The following is an 18,398-nucleotide window of genomic DNA, read 5'->3' as shown; positions in this document are numbered from 1 at the left end:
TTTTCGCGCTAAACCAGAGGAGGAATTTGCTTTAATTCCTCGTAGCTTACGATTTAGAAATAAAAAAGATGACTGACGTGGCCAGGGGCTGCATTAGCTGAAAACATCTGCAGATTTAAAAAAAAGGATACTTTTTACAAATGCTGTCCAACATTTAACAGATTGAGATTTTGAAGGGAGGTCATGTGATTTCATGACTGCATACATCAATTATAACGTCAGTGTGTTGCTGCTGCCAGTTACTGCATGATAATAAAGTGCACAAAATGTACAAATTAAAAAGAAAGTGCATAAAATTTGCACACAATTTCTGTCGGTTATACTTGGATGTAATCTAAGCGCAAACATGACATGATGAGTTATTTTAGTGAAGTTGACTATCTGTATTATTCAGCTTTAGATGTTGGCTACTCCTCATCTGTGTCACAGCTTGCATGTTGATAGCAGACATTCTGAAGAAGATCTGTGAGGCCTTGTCCATGTAAATGCGCTTTAAAGCCACACACAGCAAAGTTTAAAAATCTTGTTTTAGCACAGCGGTTGATTGACAGGTAGAACTTCAACCTAGAAGTCCTTTGTTTTAATAGACTCGCACTTGGAGAGTTAATCACATATCCACTATCGTGTGCATATACAATTATAACAGATGCTATATCCCCCTAAATTAAGCCCTAGAACTGAAATGAATGCAAGTATGATGAATGAAAAAAAGACCATAATGGAAATGTTAAACTCCGTCAGAGTGATAAAGATTGTTTTCTAGCGCAACCCGTATGGCAAATGATTTGTTTGAAGAGCAGAGAACAGCATGGCATTTCTGTAGAATCATTCCCAATGATGTGGTCATGAATAATATGGGAAAACACAGTTTTAACATGACCATTTTCTCCAAATTTGTAAAAGCTTCATGAACACTCAGTTTTCATTGATCGTGTGAGTTGTAACACCTTCTCCTGATTGGTCAACTTCAGGTAGATTGCCAAATCGGCTTGTTCAACCGGCCACACCTCACGAATTCAAGCCGACAGCGGCCGAATTTTTTAGACAGTTTTAAAAATTATCGGGAGGTCGTGAGCTGCTCGTAAGCCACTCGGCTCCACTCGTAATTCCTCTCACACAATGTGAGCCGTGACCACACGAGCACCAACTATTTCCACGCAATCTCTCCCGACTAGAAAAAGTCGGTCGGGAGCTCGCACGACAGCCGAAAATCACACCGTGTACGCCCGCCTTTAATGATATCTGTGTCAGCGGTCTCCATTTGCATGCACGCTTTCATTCAGGTGAAGCTCTGCTTCTGCCCTTTCATTTTGATTAATGAGAAGGGTTTACATACAGCAAAGACAAAGTGAGGTGTAAAGTAAAAGTGACCTTTTCTGTTCTGATTGACGAGGAGGTGAAAAACTGAAGAAGCGTACAAGTGTACTTGTCTGTTGAGGTTCTGACTAATAAGAGATGACAGTGTTAAAGGGGCTAATGAATTGTCCTCTGTACCACACACACACACACACACACACACACAGATTAGCAGTGACAGTGATTAGCGTCACTTCTTTAATAAAGCATATTAACGAGTCGCATGGCGCCATGCAAGGGTTGGATGTGTGAACGGCGAGCTCTGCGCACTTTGCTAGTTTTTAATACTTTTTGTGTCATAAACCAGTGAGATTCGATACACCCTGTTCCATAACTGTTCTATGAAGACAATATGTCAAAGAATTCGAAATCCTCGGGCTCTGGAGACATTAAAAGACACGTGCTCAAGCTGACACCCCTGACAGGGCCACAGACTGGCACTCAGTTTGGACGGTGCGGCGGGAGAGAGTCAACTGTCAAGCATATCGGCAATGCTGATGAAGGTCGTTGCTGACTTGGTTGATCTTGCTGTAATATGTCGATCGATCATTGCCATGGAGACGAAATTCTCTAAGTTGGTTACAAGAATGGGGGACGTCAAGAAATGGATCAATTATCTGGAGTCATCGGAGAGGGAATTAGCTGCTAATCCGCTAGCGACCAAGACAGACTTGGAACGCATTTGGGAAAAGTTGAAAATCTTAATCTGCAAAACAACCTCCGAATTGTTGGAATTCCTGAGAACGAAGAAGGCAGAGATATGGTGAAATTCCTAGACGAGCTCTTCCCGAGTTTGCTCGACATAGCAGGCCATAAGCTGGAAATCGAGTGAGCTCACAGGGTTCCGACTCGGGAGATCCGCGGAAGGAGACAGGCACCGATCAATTCTGGCCAAATTTCTGAGATCATCTGATAAAGATCTCGTGTTACGCGAGGCGAGGAGTAAAGGAAGGCTTTCTTGGAAGAACCAAGAGGCTGGAGTTTGTTTTGTGGAGGAACACACCTTCGGGACAGTCATGTGGATGAATCTACATGTTCTTTGTGTTTATCCCGCCTAATGGCTGGAGTTTGTTTTATAGATTATCTTCTGTGTATGTAATTATGTAATTCTGTCTTACAAAGTTTGTATAGAAACACCGGACTTGAGCAATCGGACGGCAAAGTTGTCGCGGGGGCTCTTGTAGGCATACATGGACTGTTTGAGTTTAGAGGGATGGACACCGTTTGACGCTGTCGTGCGCGGGGTTAATGTGTATGTTTTTCTTTTTTCTGTTTTTGTTTTTTGTTCTGGGGGAAGTTCGGGGGTTGATTGCTGCACCAGTGTTGGAATGTAGTCTTTATAATTTTATTTTTGTCACACAATCTATTTTTTTGGGATGGGTGAATGGGTTGGGGCACCCCATAAAAAGAAGGAAGGTTATTTATTTTCTATAGTGATAGATATGATATATGATATAGTGTTTCTTCAAGAAATGCATCTTTCTCCGCAGGAAGCTGAAAAATTTGGGAAGATATGGGGTGGACATGTTTTCTTTAGTGCTGGCTCAAGTAAGAGCAGGGGAGTCATTACATTTATAAGTAAACATCTACAATTCAAATGTCCCAAACAGATTAAAGATAAATTAAGAAGAGTCATTAATGTTTTAGTAGAAATTCAGGGGCAAAGGTTGATTTTGGCTAATAATTACATACCTAATGTGTGCTGGTATAATGCTGGGCTTATGTGTATTTAAGTCATTGCCATTCTTTTCAGCACAAACACGTCTCCTTTCTGTCAATTGCTATAGCTTGACAATAAGCTAATTACAACCTCAATTCCAAAAAAGTTGGGACAGTATGGAAAATGCTAATTAAAACAAAAAAGTAGTGATCTTTAAATGTATGTCGACTTGTATTCAAACAAACACAGAATAAAGAATATTTTTTTTCTGAAATGGATGCCTGCAACACATTCCAAAAAGGTTGAGACTGGGGCAATTTAGGACTAATATCAATCTGACGAGTTGAAATAACAAGGTGATGTGAAACAGGTGACGATAAACAGGTAAGGCAATCGTGTTACAGTATTTAAGAAAATGAAAAAATAGCCTAGTCCTTCAAGGGCAAGGATGGGTCGAGACTCACCAGTTTACCAACAGATGCATCAGCAAATAATCCAGCAGTTTGAGAACAATGCCGACCAAAGACAAAATTGGAAGGATTTTGGGCATTTTTTACTATACAGTGCACAATATGGTTAAAAGATTCAAGGAGTCCGGTCAAATCTTGGTGCGTAAAGGGCAAGGCCTAAAACCACTTCTGAATGCACATGATCTTAAAAACCATCTTTCGTCAGTAACGGATATCATGACATGAGCTCGGGAATACTTTAGTAAACCTTTGTCAGTCAACACCATTTGCTACTGCATCCACAGATTTAAGTTAAGGCTTTACTGTGTAAAAGAGAAGCTATACATCAACACTGTCCAGAAGCGCCGCTGACTTCTCTGGGCTCAGTCTCATCTGAGATGGAAAGTAGAACAGTGGAATCGTGTTTTGTGGTCCGATGAATCCACATTTCAAATAGTTTTTGGAAAAAACAGCTGTCGTGTTCTCTGGGCCAAAGAGGAAAAGGACCATCCAAGTTATCAACATCAGGTCCAAAAGCCAGTGTCTGTCATGATATGGGGGTGTGTGAGTGCCCATGGATTGGGTCACTTGCAAATAATGTGTTGTTGTTGTTGTGCTTTCAATATAGCACAGGGTGAGTGTAATTTAAAAATCACTCCTTTGTTGTGTTATTAGCGTTTTCCATACTGTCTTAACATTTTTGGAATTGGGGTTGAACTAGGGCGGACAATTTTGCACATTAATTTAGTGCAATCAATAAAATAAAAAAATAGCACTGTAAAAAGTTAACATAATAAATTTCGTTATAAAAGTATTTATTTTCCTACCATCACAGCAATTATTTGAAGTGTATGCATTGTTGTGTTTTTATGAGGCGTGTCAGCAGGGGGCAGTCAGCGCGCCTCAACAAACCTCACAAGCAGCGCAGCCACAAAATGAGAGCCACTCACACAGGACACGTTCTTCTCGACAGTCTACAGTATATGTAGGCTACATTGACCGACAAATAAAAATAGTGCAGACAGAGCACAAGAATGTGTTCTGTGAGAACAAGACAGATTGACAAACTTGCAATATAGCCTGCTGTTGACTGTAGGCTTGTGTTCAGTGATATAGGAATAAAACAAACTTTTAATTTTTTGTATTTATTTATTTTTTATATTTTGTGTTTTTACTGCTTTTCTTGCCTGCCACAATAATGCAGTATATGTCAATCTAAATATCTGAATTATCATATTTATTATATTATATTTATAATAAAAATGATGTATTGTTTTATTTGAAATACCTTTATTTCACATTCTCTTGTGGCATATCTAGCGGCGGAATGGAGATGACATTCCAGTGGCAGAGAAGAAAAACATCAACCACAGGAAGTTTGCAGCCTCCTTCCGACTCAGAGAGGTGACCAGTCAGGACCAGGACCTGTACCGATGTGTCACCCAATCAGAGAGAGGATCCGGCGTGTCCAACTTTGCAGGACTCATTGTCAGAGGTAAAATGTTGTTGTTATTTATCGCAGTGTTTCTCAACTAGAGAACATCAGCAAATTTGGATGGCGGCCTCAGGATTACTTAAAATAAGTTGATAAGTGAATAAGCTATGATATGATATGATACGATATTATATGATATGATAATCAAACTTGCAATAATAAATCTAAAAAAAAAAGGAAAATGCTAAAAATAAAGCATTAAAACTTGGAAACTAATCATATTTCTTATTTTTATTCAACAACTCCCTGCAACAACTTTTTTATTGAAGAACATATGACAACTTCTGGAATCACAAAATAAACCATGTAACTATGACCTAGTTTCGGTTAATAGAATTTGAAAACAAGCAGCTTTGTCATCATTACAACAGAAGTACCAGAGGAAATATCTTGGCCCATTTGGGGGAGCTTTCGGGGGGCCTTGGAGTCAAAAAGTTTTAGAGCCACATATTTATTAAACTATTAGTATTGTATGAGAATTTAGTCAGCAAATTCATTTTGTTGCATTCTTCCACTAGAAGATATAATCCCTGACCTGTAAACTCAGGTCAAAGGAATATTCTGGGTTCAATATAAGTTAAGCTCATTTGTGGCATAATGTTGTTATTCACAAAGATTGATTTCGACTTGCTGAAAAAAGCAAATAAAAAGCACAAATCTGGGTTACAATGAGGCACTTACAATGGAAGTCAATGGGGTCAATCTGTAAACATTAAAATACTCACTGTTTCAAAAGTATAGACACAAGACATAAACAATGTGTGTGTTAACATGATTTTACTGTGATAAAATCACTTACTAACCGCATCTGTGTAAAGTTATAGACAATTTTACAACTTCATTGCCATGACGACGAAATGCTGCAAAAACCTAAAAAGACTGATAACGATGATTAAAAAAACTTTACAGCTGAAATAATACACAATTTTTAATAGAAGACTTAATGTAAGTGCTTTTATAAAATGATAAGCTTCACATTTCTGCCTTTAAGCCCTCCACAAATTGACCCCATTGACTTCCATTGTAAGTGTCTCACTGGAACAGATTTTTGCTTTTTTAAAGTAAAATTTGAAATACATTTTTATGGTAATCAACATTACGCCATAAATGCTGTTGATTGAGCTTAACTTGTACAGATCCTGGAATATTCCTTTAATAGCTGGTCTCTTTTTTTTATCATTACATTGCTTGGCAACTATAAAAAGCCAACAGCTAGGCTAATGAATTATATTACTTGTCTGAAAATGTTTTATTATTACAACCAGTAAAATAAATAAATAAATAAATAAAAACATTATTTTATAAAAAAATATATATTTGATCAGTTTTAGAATATTTTTTTAGTATTTAAATGTTTTATTTAGTTATTTTTTATATTTTTTTTACATTTTGCTCCATTTCAAATTGTGCCTGACAAGACACCTGAACATGGTAAAATCACTGTAACACATGACCTTTCTTAGCTCTTTACTTTAGTGTTGTCTCTTTACTTCCTCAACTTTAATTATGTGTTTCAGTAATAAAAGTTGTGTTTGACTGATGAGTTTTAGGTTCTTATCACCCAAATCAACAGCTCAAATCTAGGAGAAACAGCCATGGTTACAGTGACCATCTGCTTTTTTAAATACTGCTAAATAATACAAATGCATTCAAATTTGAATATCCATTGGGCGCGTGATGCCATATTAATATGCAGAGCCTGTTTATGGCAACAAATATCATTGGGTCTTTATTTGTGACTTTTCCGAAACTCTTCTATTTAAGAGCGTGCCAGACCCAAGCCCGCCGCTGTGTTCTGTCCAGCGAGTGATGTGTGAAGTTTCTCATGTGCAGGGCCCACTCCAAGAGAAGTGGAATAGTTAGTAGCGGCCGGAGGGCAGCAGGGTTGTGAAGTTAGCAGCTCGGGCCAGTTGAGTATCAGCCACACTGACATCTCGGATATATCCGCCACACTTCCTCAGCTGACATCCTGCTACAAGAGTCCCAAAGATGGTAATTTCAGCAGAAATTTTTGGGCCATGGATTTGTGCGTGCGCTAATGGGAGCTGGCACGGAGTTGCCTATTGTCACGTGTGACCTCAGGCTAGTACTTTATTAGCTCCCGCTCTCCCTAATGCAGGGCGACAGCGGGCCCTCCCGGCTGTTTGGAGCCGCTTTGTAACAAATGAAAATTTGAGTGTTGAATTCTTACGCTGAAGAGGTATTGATCTGTGTGTCCCCCAGCTGCAGCAAGAAAGATGCAAGAGGAGAAAAAAAAAGAAAAAGTCAAACAACACAAGAACACAGTTGTCGCTGCAGAGCAACGGGAGCTCTGCGTTTAGAGTAATGACATTAGCCCCCTCTTACTTGTAGAAAATAAAATTAATTGACAAGACATGCTCTGTGAAATTTGAAAGATTTGAAAGTAAACAGTCAATAAGCACCGCCCTGTTTTTAATAGATACCAGTGGCTTGGAAACCTAAAGCAGCATTTCCTCATGCAACCGCAATAAATGGATTTGATTTGATTTGATTTGAGAAAGCATAGAAAACCATCTATGTATCAGTGCTTTAAAGAGCCCAGAAACCAACCACTGATCTGAAGGACCAATAATGAAACATCAAAACTTTTTTTTAATCCCCAAAAACCATAAGGCCAACCAAAGAACCCTATTCAATGAAAAAATGTTCTTGATCAGAAGACGGTTCTTTGACTCATTGAACAACCTTTATTTTTAAAAGAAATACAGTGGCATACAGAGAAATTAAGTGGTATTTGGTCACTTAAGTCACTTAAAAATATCTGAATGGCATTGCATTAAATAAGAAAATATCTTCTGCAAACATAGAATTCTGGACAATTTCTTAGAACCAGTTTCACTTTTCTGAGGCATTTTTCCAATGACTTTTAATCAATCGGTGTGGCAGTTTAGTGGATGTATGAAGTCAGATCCCCTCAAGTTCACACAGTTTAAAGTCGGTTCGGCAAAGCACAAGTAGACCTATTTGCCTTCCGAGAAACCTCCCACTACCCACTCTGGTACTCTCCGATGGGGGCCCCCCTCAGCCCAGACGCGCTGGCACACAGCTGGCCCCAAGGAATGCGTGAGTATGCGTTCCCCCCAGTGAGCCTACTTGCACAGACCCTGTGCAAGGTAAGGGAGGACGAGGAGCAGGTCACCCTATTGGCCCAACCAGACTTGGTTCTCAGACCTCACGCTCCTCGCGACAGCCCCTCCCTGGCGATTTCCCCTGAGGAAGGACCTTCTTTCTCAGGGACGGGGCACCATCTGGCACCCATGCCAGGTCATATACAGTAAAATGTAATGGCATGTCATGAATAAGTGTGTTTACTGGTGTTTTAAAATCCCAATGGTGGGAAACAATTAACATGCACTCGAATGATTTTGACAAAATTATCTTGCTTTTTACAGAAAACACGTGCTGATTGTCACTGAACATCCATGTAAAGCAACAGCCGATATCTCACACAACTCATGCAAAAGGTGTGTGTTTCAGGTCAATTTCTTTCGAATTGTGAAACATTCTCAGCAGTTTGGGTGTATGACACTAAAATACGGGACAAATGGCATCGCGTATGGATTTCATTAGGAACGCAATTTTTCCCTTAATTACGGGACGATTCCTTATTTTACAGGACGTTTGGCATATTTCGTTAATTAATTTTACCTGATACTACTTCAGGATGAGGGTGACTCTCTCTCTCTCTCTCTCTCTCCACTCACTGTCATAAATTAGGGCTGGGAATCGATTCCAAAAAGAGTCGACTCCTCGTTTCCGAGGCGTTGGGAATTGAGAATTGACTCGAAACGTTGGAATCTACTCCAAAGCTGGAGTTGATTCGTTTCGGGGAAACCGGTTGATATATTCAGACTGTTTATTTCCTCGACCACTGAATTACTACACATTTCAGAAGCCTAACAGCACTAATATAATTTACAAAAGTCTTATAAATTGACTGCATCTTGAGTCTTTTGTAGTCCGACAGCATCTGTAAATCCACTACATTTGTTCATCTGTATGATGCAATCACACAAGCCCTTCAACACATCTGCTTTCCAGTATAGTCTGCCGCTATTTTACTTTGGATTACATTTATAATCAATTAACATTTGTAACAGTAAATTTGCAAACAATAACAACTTCCCCGATGTTACAACACAAGTATGCAACAAGGAAATGGCAGAGTTCAGTTAGCGTACTAATTCACATCAATAAATCGGTATGTTAAAGTTAAAGTGATCAGTGTGCTGCACTTATAAAAGCGAGAATCTAACACTTCTCTACTCGTTCTCAACATTTTTACAGTGTTTAAAACCTTTTGCATATACAGGTGCTGGTCATATAATTAGAATATCATCAAAAAGTTGATTTATTTCACTAATTCCATTCAAAAAGTGAAACTTGTATATTATATTCATTCATTACACACAGACTGATATATTTCAAATGTTTATTTCTTTTAATTTTGATGATTATAACTGACAACTAAGGAAAATCCCAAATTCAGTATCTCAGAAAATTAGAATATTACTTAAGACCAATACAAAGAAAGGATTTTTAGAAATCTTGGCCAACTGAAAAGTATGAACATGAAAAGTATGAGCATGTACAGCACTCAATACTTAGTTGGGGCTCCTTTTGCCTGAATTACTGCAGCAATGCGGCGTGGCATGGAGTCAATCAGTCTGTGGCACTGCTCAGGTGTTATGAGAGCCCAGGTTGCTCTGATAGTGGCCTTCAGCTCTTCTGCATTGTTGGGTCTGGCATATTGCTCCTATGAGGCCCCAAATTCTTGCAGGTGGTATAGCTGCCCATTTGTCTTGGCAAAATGCCTCCAGGTCATGCAAAGTCTTTGGTCATCTTGCATGAACCGCACGTTTGAGATCTCCCCAGAGTGGCTCAATGATATTAAGGTCAGGAGACTGTGATGGCCACTCCAGAACCTTCACCTTTTTCTGCTGTAACCACTGGAGGGTCAACTTGGCCTTGTGCTTAGGGTCATTGTTGTGCTGGAAAGTCCAAGAGCGTCCCATGTGCAGCTTTCGTGCAGAAGAATGCAAATTGTCTGCCAATATTTTCTGATAACATGCTGCATTCATCTTGCCATCAATTTTCACAAGATTCCTCATGCCTTTAGAGCTCACACACCCCCAAAACACAGTGGGAATGGTATTCTTTTCACTATAGGCCTTGTTGACCCCTCTCCAAACATAGCCCTTATGGTTGTGACCATAAGCTGTGAGGCGTGACAAGGTGTTGTCGGGCATACTGTAACTGGGCTTTTTTGTTGCATTGGCGCAGTAAAGGCTTCTTTCTGGCAACTCGACCATGCAGCTCATATTTGTTCAAGTATCGTCGTATTGTGCTCCTTGAAACAACCACACCATCTTTTCCCAGAGCAGCCTGTATTTCTCCTGAGGTTACCTGTGGGTTTTTCTTTGTATCCCGAACAATTCTTCTGACAGTTGTGGCTGAAATCTTTCTTGGTTTACCAAGGACCTTGGCTTTGTATCAAGAGATCCCCAAATTTTCCACTTCTTAATAAGTGATTGAACAGTACTGACTGGCATTTTCAAGGCTTTTTATATCCTTTTCCATCTTTATAAAGTTCCATTACCTTGTTATGCAGGTCTTTTGACAGTTCTCTTCTGCTCCCCATGGCTCAGTATCTAGCCTTCTCAGTGCATCCACGTGAGAGCTAACAAACTATTTATACACAGACACTTATTGCAATTTAAAAAGCCACAGGTGTGGGAAATTAACCTTTAATTGCCATTTAAACCTGTGTGTGTCACCTTGTGTGTCTGTAACAAGGCCAAACATTCAAGGGTATGTAAACTTTTGATCAGGGCCATTTGGGTGATTTCTGTTATCATTATGATTTAAAAAGGAGCCAAACAACTATGTGATAATAAATGGCTTCATATGATCACTATCCTTAAATAATAGACAGTTTTGTTTTCATGATCAGTCATATTTTCAAAATCAATGCCAAAATTTCAAAGTTTCTGCCAGGGTATGCAAACTTTTGAGCACAATTGTATGTATGTATATATATATATATACACACCAATTACAACAAAGAATCTCCAGTTTTACAAAACAGCATCCAATACAGTTAAAGGGAAACTAACGACTGTAGATTATGGACTTCTCAAGCAGCAAAACAAGTGGGTATATGGAGGGTATACGTAAATATTGATCCTTAGAAGTCGTTATACGCAAACAGCCTTGGGGAAAAAAGTAAGCATACGGTGTATACATGTGTATGGCCCCGACTACACCACTGGCATTGCATTATTTTTTTCTCATTTAAAGTGGTCTAGCAATCTGCAATCTCTTATATGCATGACAAATCAAGCATGTACTACCAATTTTGTCAGTATTACAATTCCTTCTAAATCCTCTTTGTCTTTCCTATTGCTCTTGTAAAATGCTGATAGAAGCAACAAGAAAGAAAAGAAAACATCAACATCACAAAGAGGACCCTTTGAAATTTAATTTTCTGTTTCCTCAAATTCAGTCTTTCAATATTTAAATGCCCTTGTTTCTGTGTTTTAACTAATTTCATGATAAAAAATGCTGTCTATCAAATGCATACAAACAACATTGTTAATGTCATAATAATTTGTTGAAAACATTGCTAACGTCTCTTTTTTTTTATTCTTCTTCTTGTGGTTCTTCTTCTTCTTCTACTATTACTTCTATTATCATTCTGTTCGATGCTGGGCTGTATGCCTTAATGAAATCCTATTTGTGCAACTGTGATGAAAATACATTCTTTTTTTTACAAAAACAGCTGTGTCTACAGATTCCTCATGATCTATTCTGTCCTTTTTCATAATTTTGGTCATGTTCTGGCCATATGTGCTTGGACTCGGATAATCGCAGCTTGTGGCTATATTTAATTATATATTTTGACATATCTGATTTTTTTGTCCTGCCATTTTACATTATTTTAAGATGTAAGTGACTGTGTTTACATGAACACTGTACCTCAAAAAAACAAGTACTTTCACAAGAATGTATCTGATCGTTAATGCGTGCAGCCGCATGTACCCTGTAGTTTAAAGAATTGTTGCGAGCTGTAGTAGAGTTACTGAACTGTTCTACTTCATTTACTTTTTACTTGCATGTGGTGCTCGACGATTGTTAGTTTTGGACTGCACACCTAGAAAAAAGAGAGAGTGGTAGAGGTGACGTGCAGGAAGAGGTGATTACATATACTGTCAGAGCGGAGCTGAAAGAGAGGGAGACAGATGTGAAATAGAGAGGGACCGCTCTATCTAACACTGTCTGTCAGGTGTTAGATTGCTATGTCCCTTGATCCATTTTCTGCTGCGCTGCTGTCATCTCTTCACCCTCACATCCCCCATCAAAACTTCAAAATAAAACAGCCCTGATGCTTCCCACAGGAAATATTTCCTTTACCAACCTCACATATTCTCCTGCCCTTTATCTCGAACGCTTACTTTATTCCAACATTTTCTTTTTTTTTTTTTTTTTTACCCAGCCTTGCTTTGATCAAACAAGTCTGTATGTGTAATAAATGAAAAAAAGGAGAGAGAAAAAAAGATTATTTCTCTGACTACAACATCAGCCAGTAACGTTTAATTCACCTTCATGTTTCAGCAGTAACCCGTATGACTTTCTTTCTTCTGTGGAACTCAAAATGAGGATGTTTTACAGATTGTCCGAGCTGCTCTTTTCCATGTGTTAAGTGTAGGGCTGGGCGATATATCGAATATTGATGATGATTTTGCTGACGATATCAAATTAATTAAGCATTAATTTATTTTATACTAATTAATTAAACATTTATTAAAATTAAGCAATATCGTGAATATAGCGATGATTTGATTTTTTTTTTTTTAAATCTTCCATTAGGTTTCATAAAGAGCGCATCAGTAGACCAATTTCATGATCCTTCAGGGCTGCACAATAAATCAAAATATCACCAAAATATATATGGTCATATGTGATTTTAAAGCTGAAAAAGGATGTGATTAAAGACAGATAAACATGGTCTGTGTGCACTTCAGAATAAACAGGTGACACTCTCTTCTGTGCAAGCACGGGGATCGTGTTTTTAGCGCTTTCAGAGCAGTTCACATGCATTGTGAAAGAAAAGGTTAAAATATGAAGATTAAAATATTCCAAACATTAGTAACCGCTACAAGTTATTGTACAAATCTACAAAGGTGGCACAGAATAACAAAAATGTAGGAGATGACAGCATTTCACCATATGAGGAACATTGTAAATTGCATGCTTTCAGTGTCAAAATAAAAGCTTCAGGTGAAATTGAAGGAAATGGCATTCATTTTATATATTACTTTTATATTTATATATATATATATATATATATATATATATATATATATATATATAAAATCTTAAAAATAATACATCCTTGTGCTCATTTGGTGGAAAACTGTTGGATTTAGATTAGATTTTTATTAAATGCCTTTAAATTACTAAATCTACTTTGTTACAATGGCAGTTTGGATGAAATGATGGTTCCTCTGATTTAAAGAAAATCCCTTTTGAGCCGTTTCAGAGTAAATACATGATTATCGCGATATATATTGAATATCATCAATATAAATATTGAGTCATAATTTTTGTAGCCATATCACCCAGCCATAGTTGAGGGTATCACTTTAAGTTGAGGGTAAGTGCATTATTCATGTGCATGATGGCAGTATTCACCAGTCAAGACATGTTTGTTTTTGCGTGTGTGTGTGTGTGTGTGTGTGTGAGGGAGGGAGGGAGACAGACGAGAGAGGGCTTAAGGAAGGGTAACAGCATGACACATCGCTATCATTCGCTCATGTCAGCCAGACATGATGGATGACCTGCATGAAACCGTCAGTGACACCTGACAAAACACTCTCTCTCTGCCTCAATGTGTATCCACTGTATTGTTTTATTGTATTTTATTAATTTATTTTATTCTTGTGTTTTCTTGGGCTTCAGGGGGGTAAAGCCCCCATTCAACACCAGGTTATTGAAATTTACGAAAACTATGTAAAAAAAAAAAAAACATTGTAAGCCTACATTTTTGTGCATGTAGGCCCTGGTTCAGTAACTATCCAAACAACGGGTACTAATATGCTCATGTAATTGATAAAATTTTGTGTGTTCACTTTGTATCGCGGGTGATTTACTATGGAAAAAATTGCACAAATAACCACATGTGCAAATATGTTGGATACACCCTCCAAAAGGAGGCTTTTGCTTGTGGTTGCACCAAATGCACACTAACTTACATTACAGCTCTCACTAAATACCATTTGATTTGATTTCATGTAATGCAGAATAGGGAATTGTTATAAATGCCATTTAAATTAGGCCTGTATTTATTTATATGATTAAATAAAAGCATCATGAAATCCCTGCTATTTAGCAATAATTTGTAAAAATAGATGGGAAACCCATGCATGACACTCTTCTCTTAAAATGGTTCGGAATGATTAGGGACAATTCACAACGAGGAAAAAACGGTATTATTTGCACGTCAAGCCATCACAACACTGATGTATATGAAAACAAAATCTACATTTAAAACCACAAATATCTTCTTTTTTTTTTTTTTTTTTTTTTTAAAGTGCAGCACACTGAGGGAGAGAAGCACGTGAGAGACACACGTAAAAAAAGAGAACAATGTTCACCAGTTCTGTTAAAAACACTGAAATAGGACAATATTTTGGACATAAATTATTAGTATTATTTCTTAGAATTAAAGTTTTATGATCGTCAGTTATGTTATAATTTTGTGTTCTAAAATAGTCAAATGAATAAAACAGTTTTTTTCATGGGGAATAAATTGATTTCACATTATTGCGTGCCATCAGTGGGTGTAGTGTATTCTTCATTCTCAAAGTCTCTGTTTGTCACAATGACAGCATGATGCACAACGTGAGATTAATACCTGCCTGTCAGTCGTATTGGTTTCCTTTTCTGAAATGACTTTCATTCTTGATAAATCAATTTGGGGATGCAATTCAATCCATTTGCATCAACATTGCGCTTTATTTTGTGCATGATGGAGGTACGCCTCTCTGAATTGCATATTTATTTAGCCAAGGCGAGATGTACTGTTTTGCGCATTGGAAAGACGCAGTCCTACTGTATGTTAGTAGATCAGATTCAACAGTTTTTGTGTGTGCTATCAAGTTTGCACATTTTTATTAGGGCTGTTAATTGATTAAGATTTTTAATGTAATTAATTACATGATATGCCAATTAATTAATCAAATAGTCATATATGTATATATTTGCAAAGAAAGCCACTCAAATAACAATAATTCAATATATAATGATTAAGTCATTATTTATAGTTATATCTGCATAAATATAATATACAGTACAGTGCAAAAGTTTTAGGCACTTCTAAAATAATGCCATAAATAGTTTTCATTTATCACTTAATGTCATACAAAGTCCAGTAAACTTAAAAAAGCTAAATCAATATTTGGTGTGACCATCTTTGTCTTTAAAACAGCACCAGTTCTCCTAGGTACACCTGGACACAGTTTTTCTTGGTTGTTGGCAGATAGGATGTTCCAATCTTCTTGGAGAACTTGCCACAGTTCTTCTATGTATTTATTCTGTCTCAAATGCTTCTGTCTCTTCATGTAATCTCAGACTGACTCAATTATGTTGAGATTCAGGCTCTGTGGGGGCCAAAGCATCTGTTGTAGGACTCCTCGTACTTCTTTTCATTTCTATTTGCAAAGGGAATCTAAAATTTATATTTCCTACTGATACACTAAAAGCAGAATATATAAAATGAAGTTTTATATGTTCAAGGTTCGGCAAGAGCAAGTTCATTTAATCCGACCAATCACACTGCCAGAGTAACCAGATATAAACAGCTACTTACCTCTACGTGGCATCGAGTGTTTCTGGCATTCGGCCCCGCCCATTGCCCATGAACAGACCTGCGACAGACTCGGATCATCAGATGCAACTTCGCTTCAAAGCATTTGCCTTCATCAGAACAGCTCTTCCATCTAAATCATCTCATTTTTCAACAGAAGCTGCCACAGCAGCTCATTTGTTTTTACAACAGTGACCGCTACCACTTTAGGTGCTACTTTTTCTCTGTCTTCTTAATCTCTACGCGCCGAGGTAGATCATTGCTTGAAGCTGTTTCCGCAACTGGCTGCTTTGGCACCGTATACATGTGAAACAGCTCCCTATGACTGTTCATATGTTTTCTCTTCTAAACTTTCCACCCAGAGCGGTCCATTTGCAAACGGGCGCCGCTCTGGCTTCATACCACTTGAGCTCTATTACAACTTTAATTGAATGCAAGGAAAACAAAGATTAACTATTTAATCCAATCATCATGCCAACGCTCCCCAGTGTTTCAATCTGGTTCTCCTGCACAGGAGATTCCTGTCAGCCACACTACCTCGTCGCGCAGCTTGTATAGGGCGTGCTCCACTCAGCGATTCTGTTTGAAGTCATCTTCCAACATCACGATTGTTCTCCCTTCAAAGCGTCCTTCGGAGTGTGATTTATTCCATTCGGAACATGGGCAATCATGCAGCAAGTGAACTCCTTCCAAACAATCGCTACTCTAATGACAATATCTTTTTAAATCAATGCAGACATTTTAGCATGAGCTTGCTGCTACAGCAGCACCTGCTCTGATATTCTACAGCTCACTACAGCTATACACAGTCTCTATCCGAACAGACACGAGCCGAATTCGGCTCTGCAAGAGGCGGATCATGTGCCACGTCCAACTCATTCATAATCATTACACAAACGTGCCTCGTCTCCCCACAGTATTTGAGCTTGCCTCGCCGCGCAGCCCTGATAACTATGAAGCAAGCACTTCTACAAATTTCTACTCATCTCTAGACCATAACATGACTTTATCTCCTCCTGCCCAGGACAAATGCTTCTCGCAGGTAAAATCATTCCATCATTTTTATTTTACAGACATGTCCTCTCTACTTTCGCCCGAATCATTGATTACAAACTCCTAACAAGCTAGACCATAGAACCTAATTGTTGCATGACTTTAAAAATGTTCAGCAATCTGTCATAATCTTACACTCCACCCTAGTTTAAAGTAACAGGTTTAAATCGACCATATAGCATCTTTTAAATCCAACTCTCAGGCACAAACTCCAAATGATTTCATATGTCTTTGTCAAAACGAGTCACCCTGTGCCAATAGTACAGAGTTCATAAAGGTTTAAGGCATCCGCAGACGCTACGTTTACCACGTTACCTTGTATACTATTGCCTGAATACATGCCTAAGCATCCAAATGTGCTGCCCATGTGCCACAACTGCAGTGTCTTTCGGGCCATGCGACTAAGCGTCCCACTACATTGCATACAGCACAACACGCGGTCCAAGTGCCCCAACTGTGGCATCATTCGGGCCATGCGATTAACTCCCACTACACTGCAAACAGCACAATCCGTTGTCCAAGCACCGCAACTGTGGCATCATTCGGGCCATGTGACAAACTCCCACTACATTGCAAACAGCACAATGCATCGTTCACGTGCCACAACCACGACACAACCATGTCTAAGCTTCCATGTCTCTATACTCATATTATGCCACTCATAACAAACAAACCATTACCCACCTAGTGATTGACAACAATCAGGCCGTCTTAGGTCTCCCCTATACAGTTCACCACAAGCCTGCATCTCCACATCAATCAATTTCACTCGAATATAACCTACTCTACGTCGAATGCCACGCTTGACGACTCAACCCATTTGTATCGCAGAGCGAGTTCACGTTTATATGCAGCGCAAACTTTTCACATGAAAACCCGAGCTCTTCCTGTTTAACGCCGCATGGTCCCGTGCTCGAGGATTCAGCCTGTTTGTTTCACATAGGGAGCTCCTCTAAAAATCCAGCATATATCACTTCCACAAGAATCAAGTTTTCAACTATCAAATGCCATGCCAGCCCATGCCTGTGGACTCAGCCACTCACAGCTCCATGCAAGCTCAGTAAATACAGCTAAAACATCCCCATGTATCATAAGCGCCCATTGAACACAGTGCGGTCTCGTGCACGAGGCTTCAGCCCATTCATATCGCAAAGGCACACGCTAGCATGTATCTCCACATTGCTTCACATATGTTTCATACATTTAACCTAGCAAACAATTAAATTTAAGGCATCCGCAGACGCCACGTCTACTATGTCTCTCTCAACAAGCGTTCGTTCAAATGCGTTCGCAGGTGTCTTGCAATACCTAATTGTAGGGAAATTTGAAAACACATCTCCCTACATGCAGTCAGCTCACCATCCATCCTCAGAATATTTCACCGCTCATACGCCTCTGTTTTCCACGCAACCTATTCTTTCTGCCAACATCCATCCCTGTTCCCCGTCCTAACCATGGGCCACTGGAGCAGATTCCCACATGAGGCTGCCTCCGCTG

At 38.8% G+C, this 18,398-nt stretch overlaps 1 protein-coding gene across 6 annotated transcripts in view; it reads left to right on the top strand.

Moving 5' to 3' along the window:
* The window catches only part of LOC127415775 (receptor-type tyrosine-protein phosphatase kappa-like), a 300,986-nt gene that overhangs the window by 135,509 nt on the left and 147,079 nt on the right, over positions 1–18,398 (top strand). For all 6 annotated transcript variants that reach the window (XM_051654679.1, XM_051654680.1, XM_051654681.1 and 3 more), the window contains one exon: positions 4,786–4,960. In XM_051654679.1, coding sequence (XP_051510639.1) covers positions 4,786–4,960 — 175 coding nt within the window. The remainder of the gene's footprint in view (positions 1–4,785; positions 4,961–18,398) is intronic.

The sequence above is a fragment of the Myxocyprinus asiaticus genome, chromosome 25 (genome assembly GCF_019703515.2).
Source record: "Myxocyprinus asiaticus isolate MX2 ecotype Aquarium Trade chromosome 25, UBuf_Myxa_2, whole genome shotgun sequence".
Lineage (NCBI taxonomy): Eukaryota > Metazoa > Chordata > Actinopteri > Cypriniformes > Catostomidae > Myxocyprinus > Myxocyprinus asiaticus.
This window is presented reverse-complemented; position numbering and strand designations above follow the sequence as displayed.